Source organism: Schistocerca americana, chromosome 11, assembly GCF_021461395.2.
Source record: "Schistocerca americana isolate TAMUIC-IGC-003095 chromosome 11, iqSchAmer2.1, whole genome shotgun sequence".
NCBI classification, from domain to species: domain Eukaryota; kingdom Metazoa; phylum Arthropoda; class Insecta; order Orthoptera; family Acrididae; genus Schistocerca; species Schistocerca americana.
The window spans coordinates 147,764,037-147,779,907 of NC_060129.1; the positions used below are offsets into that span (position 1 = coordinate 147,764,037).

Consider the following 15,871-nt stretch of genomic DNA (forward strand, 5'->3'; position numbering starts at 1 on the left):
GAGCTGACCAAACCTGATCACTTAACAACAATCCTGCACCTCAACACTCAATGCTCAGGTTGTACTCTACACTATTGATACCAGTTGCCATTCCCTTACAGAGTTTGAATCTGCTCTCAGTTAATATCTCCTGTCCCCCCCCCCCCCCTTTTCATAGTTTCTCAACATAACTCTACACTTATACCTGTAAAAATCCCCCCCCCCCCCCCTCCTCACTCCCCTGACATCTGCTATAAGGAATGATATCAGAGTTACATATTGACACGCATCTCCCCTGAGACAGATTTTTTCTACTACAATGCCAGAACAAATTTACTAGCATTCACCGTAAACAGTTTACTTTTCAGGTGAGAATCTCCGTACGATATTTGCTCATTTTAAAAATATATCTGCATATGCAAACTTTTTTACATCTTCACAATTTGATGCAGTTATCCGAAGTTGAAACCCCCATCCCACCCCGGAAATTCCAGTTATCGCATGTTAGAAGTGTCAGCTTAATTTAAAAATATAATAATTTATCTCCAAGAGCAGAGTCCATCAATCAGCATGCAGACAGGTTTGCTACAAAGTCGCAGGCTGCGGCAGGAACTACTTGCTGAGCTTGTATCCGTGGATGCCAGGCAGCCCTGTTGGGACTTTCTGCTGGTAGTCGTAGTAATCCTCCCCGAAGAAGGTCAGCAGTGTCGCCTCCTCGACGAGGACGCGCTCATCGAAGAACCGCCAGCTTGCCACTAGGTAGCCGACTGTGCACACTGGGTTCACCAGCACCAACTGGAACACAGAAGCTATCATTTCAGAGAGAGAGAGAGAGAGAGAGAGAGAGAGAGAGAGAGAGAGAGAGAGAGAGGGGGGGGGGCAGAGAGGGGGGAAGGCAGAGAGGGGTCGGGTGAGTATAGAAGGAAGAGATGGCAGGCAAAGGGGGAGGGATGGAGGGCTGGTGGGGAGGGCAGTGTGACCAAACAGGGAGGGGGGGGGGGGGGGGGGGCGTCAGAAAAATCCTGATAATTTACTTTTGTTGCTGTTGTTGTTGTTGTTGTTGTGGTCTTCAGTCCTGAGACTGGTTTGATGCAGCTCTCCATGCTACTCTATCCTGTGCAAGCTGCCTCATCTCCCAGTACCTACTGCAACATACATCCTTCTCAGTCTGCTTAGTGTATTCATCTCTCTGTCTCCCTCTACCATTTTTACCCTCCACGCTGCTCTCCAATACTAAATTTGCGATCCCTTGATGCCTCAGAACATGTCCTACCAACCGATCCCTTCTTCTAGTCAAGTTGTGCCACAAGCTCCTCTTCTCCCCAATTCTATTCAATACCTCCTCATTAGTTATGTGATCTACCCATCTAATCTTCAGCATTCTTCTGTAGCACCACATTTCAAACGCTTCTATTCTCTTCTTGTCCAAACTAGTTGTCGTCCATGTTTCACTTCCATACATGGCTACACTCCATACATATACTTTCAGAAACGACTTCCCGACACAAATCTATACCCGATGTTAACAAATTTCTCTTCTTCAGAAACGCTTTCCTTGCTATTGCCAGTCTACATTTTATATCCTCTCTACTTCGACCATCGTCAGTTATTCCGCTCCCCAAATAGCAAAACTCCTTTACTGCTTTAAGTGTCTCATTTCCTAATCTAATTCCCTCAGCATCACACGACTTAATTCGACTACATTCCATTATCCTCGTTCATCTTATATCCTCCTTTCAAGACACTGTCCATTCCGTTCAACTGCTCTTCCAAGTCCTGTGCTGTCTGACAGAATTACAATGTCATCGGCGAACCTTAAAGTTTTTATTTCTTCTCCGTGGATTTTAATCCCTGCTCCAAACTTTTCTTTTGTTTCCTTTACTGCTTATCAATATACAGATTGAATAACATCGGGGAGAGGCTACAACCCTGTCTCACCCCCTTACCAACCACTGCTTCTCTTTCATGCCCCTAGACTCTTATAGCTGCCATCTGGTTTCTGTACAAATTGTAAATAGCCTTTCGCTCCCTGTATTTTACTCCTGCCACCTTTAGAATTTGAAAGAGAGTATTCCAGTCAACATTGTCAAAAGCTTTCTCTAAGTCTACAAATGGTAGAAACATAGGTTTGCCTTTCCTTAATCTATCTTCTAAGATAAGTCATAGGGCCAGTATTGCCTCACGTGTTCCAACATTTCTACGGAATCCAAACTGATCTTCCCCAAGGTTAGCTTCTACCAGTTTTTCCATTCGTCTGTAAAGAATTCACGTTAGTATTTTGCAGCCGTGACTTATTAAACTGATAGTTCGGTAATTTTCACATCTGTCAACGCCTGCTTTCTTTGGGATTGGAATTATTATATTCTTCTTGAAGTCTGAGGGTATTTCGCCTGTCTCATACATCTTGCTCACCAGATGGTAGAGTTTTGTCATGACTGGCTCTCCCAAGGCCGTCAGTATTTCTAATGGAATGTTGTCTACTCCCGGGGCCTCGTTTCAACTCAGGTCTTTCAGTGCTCTGTCAAACTCTTCACGTTGTGAAATGGAAATAATGCAAAACTAATTTTACAGCTCAGACCTGATTTTATGTGCACAACAATTTTGCGTTTGGCTTAGTACCACAATACGGGGTTCCCAGAACCCTCCTGATTATAACGGAGACACTTTACGTCATATTTCTCTGCGTTACATCACTTTATAAACTGTGTTTTCACCTCACACCAGATTTTATATTCTTATTTTACATCTACGCATAGGGTAACTTTGAACCTCTGAATCTTGGAAATATCGAGAAAATTTTCACAGTTTTTTGAGATCAGGATCTCAGGAATAATTGGTAAAAACTACACCCACCTGCTATGCACAGCTGTCTTTAAATCCACAGCTTCGTTTTGGTACAAAAAAATGGTAAAAATACCTTTTTTGGGAGTTTCAAAGGAATTGCCCATGAAGTAATGGTACCAACATGGGCCACTTAAGCCCAACCATGGATCACATCAAATGCAAAAAGAACCAACTACTTTGCTCCATTTGCCGAAGCAGGAGAAAGTGTGTAATATTCATACTTTGACACTGTACTGTAGGATAGTGACACTAAGACAATCTTTCTGTTGAGTACGCAAATGATCTCTAGTCCAAGGGCTATTCAAAACACCTGACCCTACCTTTTTATCGGCAACAAAACTTAAGGCATAGGCTCTGGAAAAATTCCGCTTTTATGTGCTACCCATTTTGGTGCGTATTAGGTAGCACTTGCTGTGTTAGGTAACACCTAGTGCAGAACGTTTATTTCTGAAATATGGTTTAGAGGAAATAACATTATTCTCCATATAGCTTCGGTGATGGATGCCGGAAAATCAACGTGGGGACGCAAAACGGTTGAACTGCTTTTATGTACAACTAAGATCAACCCATGACTCACAAAGCTGCTAGACTGAAGTAGTTACCAGCAAAACCAAATTTAGGATTAACTGTTTAGCATTAAAAAAGCAGCTTCTGGAAAGCTACTGTGTCTAGGACCAGAATAAAGTTTCATAATCAGATTCCCAGCAGACATCAGGTAACAAATTGGAAACCTCTGGTGTTCCAAAGTAAAGTGAAATAGTAACTAAGCAGCTACTTCTGTGTAAACTACCAGAACATCTGGTGAGAGAGCTCATCTCCTACCTGTGTGCCCAGGCTCCAGTAGAACCAGCCGACGTAGCTGGGGTGCCGGCAGAGCGCGTACACGCCCGTCGTCACCAGACGGTGGTCGTCTTCGCGCACGCTCTGCACCACGTGCGTGAAGCTGGTGCGCGCCGTGAACATGGCCGTCTTGCGCAGTAGCTCCCCGCCCACGCACAGAACGGTCCCCACCACAGTCACGGGGAGGAAGTAGTCGTACTTCACAGCTGCCAACAAGAAAGTCGAGCTGACGAGCCACAGTGTACAGCCAGTTTCGGGCACTTCTGAGAATATCAGGTCACTAGAAATGATTCTCAGGGAATCAAAGAATCATAATACACAGTGCAGACTCAAGACTCGAATATCAACAATATTAGAAAAAGGATAATAATATTATGAAAAGGATGAACTCGAGTTGCAGACAAGCACAACAAAATGACTACTAAATAAATTAAGCTTTCAGCCAGAAGGCTTCCCCTTGATCATTGTCTCCGGCCACACCCAGAAGAGGGCCTTCTGGCCAAAAGTTTACATGTTTAGTAGTCCTTTTGTTGTGCGTGTCTGCAGCTCAGCATCTCTGCTACATGGCGAGTAGCAGTCTGTCCTTTTCATAATATTGTCATTATTCCATCCAGGATTTTCCATTGTCAGGAAAAGGATAGATTGCTACTCACTGTAAAGATGACAAATTAGTTGCAGGCAGGCACAAGGAAAAGACTGTTACACATTATAGCTTTCGGCCAAAGCCTCACTCAAAGAAAACACACACACACACACACACACACACACACACACACAAAAAGCAAGCACACATCATACACACGACTGCTACCACTGAGAGTCACCAGTGATAGCAGTCATATATACGTGTGTGTGTGTGTGTGTGTGTGTGTGTGTGTGTGTGTGTGTGTGTGTGTGTGTGTGTTTTCTCTTTAAAGAAGAAGGCTTTCGCCAAAAGTTATAATGCGTAACAGTCTTTTTGTTGTGCGTGTTTGTAGCTCAATGTGTCATCTTTACAGTGAGTAGCAATCTATCTTTTTGCTAATATTGCTGATAATACACAGTGGCACTGATGCTGGACTTTTGTCGTGTATCGCAACTCAAAGACTTTTTTTTTACATCCAACGGTCATTCTACGGGGTGTTCAAGAAGTCTCTCCACAGTGCCTTACGATTGTTAGCCACGCGTGCTGTATGCCGCAGTGAATGTACCGAAATGAAACTCGGTGAAATACAAGTTATTGATTTATTGAATATTCATTTTTACTTGCAAATTTCCATTCCCATTCTAAAAGTGAACTGATTATTTTTTGCCACAATTGAAAATTTCACCACTGTGATTGTGCATGCCAGCCTGGATAACTGCACTTTTGAATGTTTGCAAAGTGAAAACTAGTCACTATAATTAATAACTGTACTTTGCACGGAATAAAATGTGTGTGTTAATGTAACGTAAAATTGGAGTTGTGTACATCCTTGAGGAAACACCACCCGACACTCATTTGAAATTTCTGTTTTGAGGTGATAACAACTGTTACGACCGTGGAGAGACTGTGACATTCACATCAGTTCCGTCCCGTGCTGTAGATCGAGAATCCACAGACCGCCAATGATCTAACGGCAGCCCACCTCTCATGATTCATTCTCGAATCTTCTTTCTTTTCCATTCCCTCCGAGAAACTTCAGGATGAACCCTTGTAGAACCTAGTTCTTTTAACAATACTAGGGAAAGGATAAGATTGTTATTTACCATAAAGTTGACCCATTTGCGCACTTGAAACTGAGTGTGCTGTAATCGTCTGTAAGTTGTACTGGGTGGTCAACTTTCTTTGTGACGACAGTTTGGTGGTGGCCTTTGACCCTGTTTAAAACTAGTTGATAATCATACTGCCGTAAAAAGCTGTTCAGTGTTTCAGCAGAGTTAGTATATGACAAGATTGCATTCACAGGTGGCCCAACCTTTGACAGGACTGGAATAGGAAGTGCTGGGTGGGTCGATTGGACAGATCTTGCTCCTGGGTCTTCCACAGGGATACGATCCCTGTGGCAAGGGATTGGGATTGGGAGTGACATAGGGATGGATTAGGAGGTTATGTGGGCAACAGAACACCACTTTAGTAGGGGTGGGAATGATCTTGGGTAGGATGTCCTTCATTTCAGCCTCAGTTGTGCTAGTCTAAGGTGGTATCAAATGACAAACAGTGCATTTTTTTTTTTTTAGCTGGCTCTTGGGGGTGGTACAATGTTTGGCAGTGTGGAAATGGCGTGCGAAATCTGTTTGTGGACTAGGTCCGGGAGGGGGGGAGATAGTGCCTGTCTGTGAAGCCCTTCGTAAGAGTTCAAGCATACTGGGAAAGTGAGTTCTCGTCACTGCAAATACGTCGTCCCCAGGTGGTCAGATTGTACGGGAGGGACTTTTTGGGGTGAGAGGGATGGTAGATGTCAAAATGCAGGTACTGTTGGTGGTTGGTGGGTTTAATGTGGGCAGAGGTGCAGATGGAGTCATCAGAGAAGAGGTCAACATCCAGGAAGGTGGCTTGCTGGGTTGAGGAGGACCAGGCGAAGCAAATAGGAAAGAAAGTTCTGAGTTTGTGAAGGAATCAGGATAGAGTTCCTGGCACTGAGTCCAGATTGTGAAGATACCATCAATGAACCTGAACCACACCAGGTGTTTCAGGTTCTGGGAGTCTAGGAAGCTTTGCATTAAAAAGCCTGTAAACAGGTTGGCACAGGAAATGTCATGCAGACTTCCACAGCTGTGTTGCGGATTTATTTGTATACCTTCCCTTCAAAGGAGAAGTAGTTGTGTGTTAAGATAAAGTTAGTTAGGTGTGTGAGGAATGAAGTACTGGGTTTGGAGTCTGAAGGATGTTGCGAAAGGTAGTAGTAATTGCAGTGAGATCTTGGGCATGAGGGATGTCGGTGTATAGGGAAATGGTGTGAAATGTGACCACTAGGGAAGCAGGTCATAATGGGGTAGGGTGGGGTGGTGTAGTGGAGACTCTGAGAAGGAAGCAGTTTGTACCTTTGATGTGGGAGGCTAGGTTTTGGTCAATTGGTTGGAGGTGTTGGTCAACAAGAGTGGAAATCCCTTCAGGGTGAGAACAACAGCCACCTACAATGCAGCATCCAGAGTTTTTGTGTTTTTGAATTTTGGGTATCATTTGTTTTGAGCTGTGTCAGTCTCATGGCACATTATTTTTCAACTCGGCAAAAATGCAGATATAGCAACAATAGCTGCTTTTTCTCTCTCTTGCTTTTTTTTGTAGCCTCCATGAGGGTTTTGCAGCATGCAGCACCTGCAAGTCTATCCACCTCTGCTGTAGATAATGTATTACCACTAATGAGCGGCCATGTGTACCTCCAATGCTGAAAAGTCACAACAATGATGTGGTGTTTATGTGTCAGAAGGCTGTGTGGAATCAGTAACGTAAGACAGGTCAACATGGAGATATGACACACTGGCAAGAAAGGAGTTACCTTGTTTGAAATTGCCCATTACCACACCATGAATAAAGTTGCCCAATTTGTCGGTGTATCAACGTGGACTGTCTGACACGATATACAGAATAGTGAACCACTTGCAACCACATGACGCGGCATAAGAACAGTGGTTGCAAACTGACACAGAACAGAGACAAGTGTCACACCTTGTCTATCTACATCTACACGATTACAACTCACAATCACGTGTAGAGCAGAGTGTTCATCGAACAACCTTACAGGTACTTCTCTACTGTTCCACTGTCAAACGGCACACAGGAAAAAATGAGCATTTAAATCTTCTTGCAAGCTCTGCTTTCTCTTATTTCATTATGATCATTTTTCTCAAAGTAGGTGGATGCCAACAAAATATTTTCATACAGCGAGGAGAAAGTTGGTTATCAAAATTTCAGGAGAAGGTCCTGCCGCAGCGAAAAATTGCCTTTGTTTTAATAACTGCCATCCCATCTCTTGCTGCATCATATCCAGGGTGCGCTCTCCCCTAGTTTGCGATAATACAAAATGAGCCGCCCTTTCTCAAACCTTCTCAATGTCCTCCGTCAGTCCCACCTGATGTGGATTCCACATTACACAGCAGTACTTCAGAAGAGGTTGAACGAGGGTAGTATAAGCAGTCTCTTTACTAGGCCTGTTGCACTTTCTAAGTGTGCTACCAATAAATCACAGCCTTTGGTTTGCTTTCCGCACAACATTAATCTGTGTGATCATTTCACATTAAGTTATTGTAATTGTAAGTCCAAAGTATTTAGTTGAACTGATAGAATTTAGATTTGTGATTTCCTGTGTAACCGAAATTCAGCACGTTCTGTGGATGGCTTCACACTTTTCGTTATTTGGAGTCAACTGCCACTTCCTGCACCACACGTGTTGTCTCGACCATTTTGCAATTTGTCTTCATAATCTAACAACTTTAGGGTACAGTAAATGACAGCATCATCTCCAAATAATCTAAGAGGGCTACTCAGATTGTCTCCTAAACTGTTTATGTAGATCACAAACATCAGAGGGCCTACAGCACTTCCTTGGGGAACGCCAGATATCACTTCTGTTTCACGCAATCACTTCCCCTCAATTATCATGAACTGTGACCTTTCTGACAGGAACCCACGAATCCCGTCACACAACTGAGACAATACTCTACACGCACACAATCTGATTAGATGTTGCTTGTGAAAAACAGTGTTTAAAGCATTCTGGAAATCTAAAAGTACAGAATCAATTCGACATCCCCTGTCGATAGCTGTCATTACTTTGTGAGGATAAAGAGCTAGCTGTGTTTCACAAGAACAATATTTCCAGAATCTGTGTTGGCTGTTTGTCAATAATTTTTTTCTTTTGGGTAATTCATAATATTTGAGTGCGTTACTTGTTCCAAAATCCTACAGCAAGTAGACATTAGCAATAAGAGTCCGTAACTGAGTGGATTTCTCCTATTTGCTTTCCTGTCCATTTGTGTGACTTGTGCAACTTTTCACACTTTAGGTACGGATCTTCCTACAAGCGAGTGGTTGTACACAGCAGCTAAGTTCAGAGCTGCACTGAAAGGAACCTAACTGGTATAGAACCTGGACTGGAGGCTTTACCTTTGCCACACTGAAAAGACCTACTCCTAAGCTGCGTCAGCAGTTGTCGATTCGAAATCTGAAATATTTACTTCACCTTCATCGGTGAAGGAATTTCAAAAAGCCATGTTCAGTAACTCTGCTTCAGTGGCAACATCATCAGTAACACCACCACTGATATCACGCAGTGAAGGTATCGATGGCAACCTGCCACTGCTGTACTTTACATATGACCAGAATCTCTCAAGTTTTCTGTCCGATTTTGAGAGAGGCTTTTGGCGTGCAAACTGTTAAAAGCATCTCGCATAAAATTTTGTGCAGAATTTTGAACTTCTGTAAATGGACCGTCAATGAGAATCAGTTTCAAACCCGGCAAGAATGCCGGTGCTGGTGAATACAGGTCTACCTCACCCAGCTTCTGACCAAACACTGCAGAGGCAACTGCACACAAGAGGCATTTGGAGTGTGGTACCTCACAAAGGGCTGTTTCTTAAAGGAACGCCTAAAGCTGCATGTCTTCAGTGGGCCACTCACCACACAAACTGCACAGTAGCTACAGGAGACGTGTAGTGTGGTCTGTCCAGTCAAAATTTCACCTCTCTTCAAATGAAGTGGGGCATCAAGTGCAGCGACACTCCAAAAGTGTGTTTAACCTGCGGAGTAGGGAGCGTGTATGAAGTGTATGAGAAAAGTAATGAGACTGACAACATTGCAAGTTATCTGGCGATGCTGTTTCATTCTACTTGTGTAGACTGGTGCGTTCACCCCTTCCAGATGCTCAGTCCCTAATTTCAGCTCCGTACAGCTACCACACAATTTTTGAGAGCGCCATCAGTGAAGTTTTATTTATGCTGTATGTTACGAAAATCTAACAGTGGAATTTAGAGCAATGTTATGCCATTAAGTTTCACATTAAACTTGGCACAATTCATTTTCGGAAGACCGAGAACCTGTCGGAGATGAACCTTGATCGGTGAGACCTCTGACTTTCAAAACCAATGAAAACATTGAATGTGGGCATGCACTTGTGAGACTGTTCAACTGGGACAAACTGTCAACTGAATATTTTACAAAGATGTCCTCAAAAGTGTAAAGAAAAGTTTGAATTGAGTACAACCAGGCGCTGCAGACGTGTGGACACTACATCGTGATAGTGCCCTGTGTCACAGGGCCATTTCCATTGTGGAATTTTTGACCTGAAAAGGCATTCCTAACGTCCCTCAGCCCCCCCCCCCCCCCCTCCTCTATTCACTTGATTAGAGTCCTTGTGACTTTTCTTCCCCTGAAACTGAAAAAAGTCTTAAAAGGACATAATTTGGGACTCTAGAGAAGATTCAAAAGAATATGACAGACATGTTAAAGGCCCTACCAATTGAAGCCCTTCAGCACTGCTATCAAAACTTGTAACAACGCCTCCGCCAGTGCACAGTTGCCAGAAGGGAACTACTTTGAAGGTGGGGGAGGGGGGGGGGGGGGGGGAGAGAGGACCACTTTCATAAATAAAAAAAAATAAATCTGTCTCAATACTTTTCTGACACACCTTGTAGTTTATGCAAGAGGTCGTTAAGTGACTTTTGGGGGGTTTTTCATGCTGACTTGAGGCCGCTCTTTCAGTGATTGCAAAAAAGAAGCAGAATATTTTAAAATTTAATTTTTGTTTGGATCTACAACCTCAACATGTTTTGAGAATGAAAATATGGTCCAAGTAGATTCTATTCTTTTTATTACCCATGCAATTGGGTAACTTCAACCATCGATCATTTTCAAGCACCTTTTCATGTTCATATGTTAAAAAATGGTGACATTGCTTTATACACTGAAGAAGAAACTGGTATAGGCATGTGTATCCAAATACAGAGATATGTAAGCAGGCAGAATACGGCACTGCAGTCGGCAATGCCTATATAAAACAACAAGTGTTTGGTGCAGTTGTTAGATCGGTTACTGCTGCTACACTGACAGGTTATCAAGACTTAAGTGAGCTTGAACATGGTGTTATAGTCAGTGTACGAACTATGGGACACAGTACCTCCGAGGTAGTGATGAAGTGCGGATTTCCCCGCATGACCATTTCACGAGTGTACTGTGAATATCAGTAATCTGGCAAAACATCAAATCTCCAACGTTGCTGCGGCTGGAAAAAGATCCTGCAAGAACAGGGCCAATGTTGACTGAAGAGAATCATTCAGTGTGATAGGTGTGCAACCCTTCTGCAAATTTCTGCAGATTTCAATGCTGGGCCATCAACAAGTGACAGCATGCAAACCATTCAATGAAACAACATCTATATGGGCTTTCGGAGCTGAAGGCCCACTCGTGTACCCTTAATGACTGCATGACACAAAGCTCTACACCTCGCCTGGGCCCATCAACACTGACATTGGACTGTTGAGGAATGGAAACATGTTGCCTGGTCGGACGAGTCTCGTTTCAAATTGTATTGAGCAGATGAACATGTACGGGTATGGAGACAACCTCATCAATCCACTGACCCTGCATGTCAGCGAGGGACTTTTCAAGCTGGTGGAGGCTCTGAAATGGTGTTGTGTTCGAGTGGTATGGGACCCTTGATACATCGAGATACGACTGACAGGTGACATATGTAAGCGTCCTGTCCAATCACCTGCATCCATTCATGTCCATTGTGCATTCTGACACACTTGAGCAATTCCAGCAGGACAATGTTGCACCCCAAACATCCAGAATTGCCACAGAGTGGCTCCAGGAACATTTCTCCAAGTTTAAACACTTCCGCTAGCCACCAAACTCCCCAGACATGAACATTATTGAGCATATTTGGCATGCCTTGCAACGTGCTTTTCAGAAGAGATCTCCACCCCACTGTACTCTCATGCATTTATGGAATGCGCTGCAGGATTCAAGGTGTCAGTTCCCTCCAGTACTACTTCAGACATTAGTTGAGTCCACGCCACATCGTGTTGCGGCACTTTTGCGTGCTCACGGAGGCCCTACACAATATTAAGCAGCTGCACCAGTTTCTTTGGCTCTTCAGTGTACATCAGTCGTCTACAAGCTATCACATAAACACATACTTTATAGCTCAATTTATTACATATCTTGGGCTTCCAGCTTCTTTTCACATTCTAATCTGTCATTAGCAGATGTGGACAGCTACGTGCATATGTGGGACATAAACAACACAATAGTGTATACAATTACATTCATTAGCTGATACAGACACGAAGCTACCATATAGTAGTACAGGCACAGCTGCTACGGTGTGACCAGAAATGTTTGCAATCCTGTCTGTGGATAGTCAATAACATTAAGTAAGCTACTGGCATATTACATTCATTATTCTCAAGTGTGCTATCTTATTAAAAGTAGCGAATCAAAACTCTCACATTATATGTTGTGCCACATTATAAATTACAGTACAAAGTCCAACTACAAAATGTTATGTTGGGGCCTTTCGATGAGGTGTGCCAAACAGTCTATAAAATAAAATAATGTTGTAGCAACAAATATGTCATGTTGCACATTAGAACCAGTAACAGATTATATACTAGGAACTCCCTCTATTTTTTCCTTTCATATGGTTTTATAATGAAACTGGAAAGCCATAGTTGGACTACACCATGTCGCTACAGTTATTTTGACAATATATTACAGTACAGATGTGGAAGCTAGAGGAGTTATGTGGAGAAGTGAACTCCTTTGGACCATCTAAATTACTGTACCAGTTATGCAAAATGGAAGTAGTGGCTACAGTTTTGAGGGACATAGTCTCATTTAGAACACACAGTCTTGTAGTACTAACTGATTCATAGCTCATACATTGTGTGTCAGGTTAAACATACAAATATAACATTCATTGCCATGTTAAAAAAACTCCTCTTCTTCACATAAAACCTGTAATATATTATTTAAATAACTATACTGACATGGTGTAAACCAACTATAGTTTTCCAATTTTATTACATCATCATATGGAAGAGGGGATTTGCCTGGTATATACATAATCTGTTATTGGTTCTGATGTGTCCCAAGATGTATTTGTTACTACATCAGTATTATTTTATTTCATAGACTGGCTGGCACACCACATCAAATAATCTTTTGTAGTTGGACTTTGTACTGTTATTTACAATATTACATGTGGCATGAGACACAATGTACAGATTTCGATCTTCTACTTTTAGTAAGATAACACATGTGAGAATAATGAACACAATGTGCCAGTGAATATTGCTCTAGTAGATCATTTAATGTTACAGACTATCCACATATAGGATTGTAAACATCTTTGGTCTTACCATAACAGCTGTGCCTGTTCTACGATATGGCAGCTTTCTGTTTGTTTCAGCGAATGCACGTAATTTGTTTACACAATTGTATTTATTGTATTGTTTTTGTGCTACATGCACACAGAATTACAGTGTATAACTGTCCCTGTGTACCAGCAATGTATCAGATGTGAAATGAAGCTAGAAGCTTAATGTGCATAACTTGAGTTATAAAGTACATGTATATGTGAGAATCTGTAGATAACTGATGTATAAAACAATGTCACCATTTCTGAAAGTATTACAGGTGCTTGAGAATGACCCACAGTTGAAACTTGCCAGCTGTGCAAACAGTGAAAAGAATACAGCCTACATGGACCATGTTTTCATTCTCATGAAGCAGAATGTCTCTTTAGACATGCTTAGTGACCAGCTGTTGCCCTCTCTACTACTGCTTCATGACAAGCAGGCTGTGGACACGCCTATCTTCCAAGAGGACAACAGCAACATTCGCAATGCTGCACACATACATTTCGGATACTGTGAACACTTGGGCTTTGTTTCGCCACTTGACTGGCTCACCAAATCACCCCAGCTTAATACCATAGAAAATACATTTATTATTATTTTTTTTCTGCACAGAAAACAAGTTTACTGGCAATGAATGTTACATTGATGAAAAGGCTGGACTTTCTGCTAATTTTTGACACAATCACTGTTGCAATAGATGCACATCTGCATGCACTGTGGCAGTTTTCATACATCCCCATCACAGAACTCTCCTGTCACGTCGTGCAGGTAGCACTCGACCTCGTTTTCTGAGCCATCATAGGTCTGGAAATACATTCCATCCACGTGCGACTTTAATCAGGAAACAGGTGAAAATCAATAGGTCCCAAGTCTGGACTGTTGGGCGACGGGTGATACGTTGTCGGATGTGCAGTACGGGGACGAGTGTTTTCTTGAAGAACACACTCCTTTCATCAGCATCCCCCTCCTACAATTCTGAACGGCACGATGCAGTTGATTTAAAGTATCACAGTGGCGAGCAGCATTTATTGTTGTGCTGGTAGGCATATACTTGCACAACAATGCACCTCTTCTGTCCCAGGACACAATGGCCATAACTTTGCCGAAAGGCAACATTTGTTCGAGCTATCGAGGCTTTGACAAATTCGAATGCCGCCCCTGACGATACTTTTCCTCAGATTCAGGTGTTGTGTAGTGTACCCACACTCTGTCACCTGTGACAACTGAATCTAAAAGTTCCTCACCCCGTTCAGCATAGCACTACAGGAATCTGCAGGCCACTCGACACGTTGCCATTTACGGACTGCGGTGAGCATTTTGGTGACCCACCTCCGTGCACACCTAGCAATAATGCAAATGTTCGATCAAAATCTTGTCGGTCATACTCTTACTGATTTGAGGGATACTACCCCAATCTTCGAGCATTTCTTTTCCCATTTTTGCAGTTGTTTCGGATGAAACTGAAGGCAGCCCACAACACTGCTCGTCAGCTACATCTGTATGCCTGTCCTTGAACAAACACTCTGACCCACTTCTGCAAGTTTTTGATATCCGTACACTGTGGGCCATAGGCTTCACATAAGTGACAACGAATGTCAATGGGGGCAGTGCCCTCGGCACGCAAAAAATGGATCACTGCACACAACTCGCATCTGGCGAGAGAAGTGAAGGTGGTCTCCATCACAAACGTCTGCTGAATCGAGAATGAGTATCACAGTGGGCTCACGTTGGAGGATTTGAAAGCAGGGGTGCGAAAGCTTTAACGTCATTCTTTCGAGTATTCCCTTGTTATACCCTCAAAATGGGACTGCTGTAATAAATAATCCCACAAAATGTGAAGTGTGAGCAGTAATAAGGCTTATTTTGGCACAAAATGTTTCAAAAAAATGGTTCAAATGGCTCTGAGCACTATGGGACTCAACTGCTGTGGTCATAAGTCCCCTAGAACTTAGAACTACTTAAACCTAACTAACCTAAGGACATCACACACATCCATGCCCGAGGCAGGATTCGAACCTGCGACCGTAGCGGTAGTGCGGTTCCAGACTGTAGCGCCTTTAACCGCTCGGCCACTTCGGCCGGCCAAAATGTTTCAGCAGCAAACATTCATCATCAATTGTATACAGTCAAAATGTCACGAGCGCAGGTCAGATTTTTTTAAAAGTGGTACAATAAATACTCATGATAAACGGTTGGTTGGTCGGTTTAAAGGCCTGAGAAAGGACCAAACTAAAAGGTCATCGGTCCCTTGTTTCCTAATAAAACAGTGCCACAATTGTGAGAATAAACTGGACAAAACATATAACACAAAACGGAAAGAAAGGAAAAGCCACAAGAACGAAGGGAAGGCAACAAACACTAAAAGGAGCAAAAGAGGTCAAGAAAACAACAGAGAGACGCTAGAAACAGAAGAGAGTAAAACATGAAAGCAGATTGCAGTGGCTGGCCAACTAGCACTAGGGTGGAGGACACAGAGGGACAAAGGACATGGGCTAAAACCTACATAGAATTATAAAACCCACTCTCACGGGTAAAATGTAAAACTAAAGTTGCTGTGGAGGCATTGTCACCTAACACCGAAGGCAGGGTGCTGGGAAAGTTAAAGGTCTGCCGCAGAGCGGCTAACAGTGGGCAGTCCAGCAAGAGGTAGACGACTGTCATTTTGGAGCCACAGCGACATTGAGGTGGGTCCTTATGACGGAGTAGGTAACCGTGCGTTAGCCACATATGGTCAATGCAGAGCAGGCAGAGGACAATTGATTCCCTGCGAGAGGTCTGCACGGAAGACTTCCACACATTCATAGTCTCCTTAATGACATGCAGTTTGCTGTGCGTGCTGTTATGCCATTCCGTCTCCCAAAACCAGAAAACCCTGCAGTGTAAGACA

The 15,871-nt window shown here is 43.0% G+C and overlaps 1 protein-coding gene across 1 annotated transcript in view; it reads right to left on the reverse strand.

The window, feature by feature from the left end:
- Nucleotides 1-211: 211 nt before the first annotated feature.
- Nucleotides 212-15,871, reverse strand: part of LOC124553876 (protein-S-isoprenylcysteine O-methyltransferase) — a 39,989-nt gene continuing 24,329 nt past the window's right edge. Inside the window, exons 3-4 of the mRNA XM_047127879.1 lie at nucleotides 3,646-3,869; nucleotides 212-774 (exon numbers count right to left, since the gene is read on the reverse strand). Of these exons, the coding sequence (XP_046983835.1) occupies nucleotides 592-774; nucleotides 3,646-3,869 (407 nt within the window). The 3' untranslated portion in view covers nucleotides 212-591. The remainder of the gene's footprint in view (nucleotides 775-3,645; nucleotides 3,870-15,871) is intronic.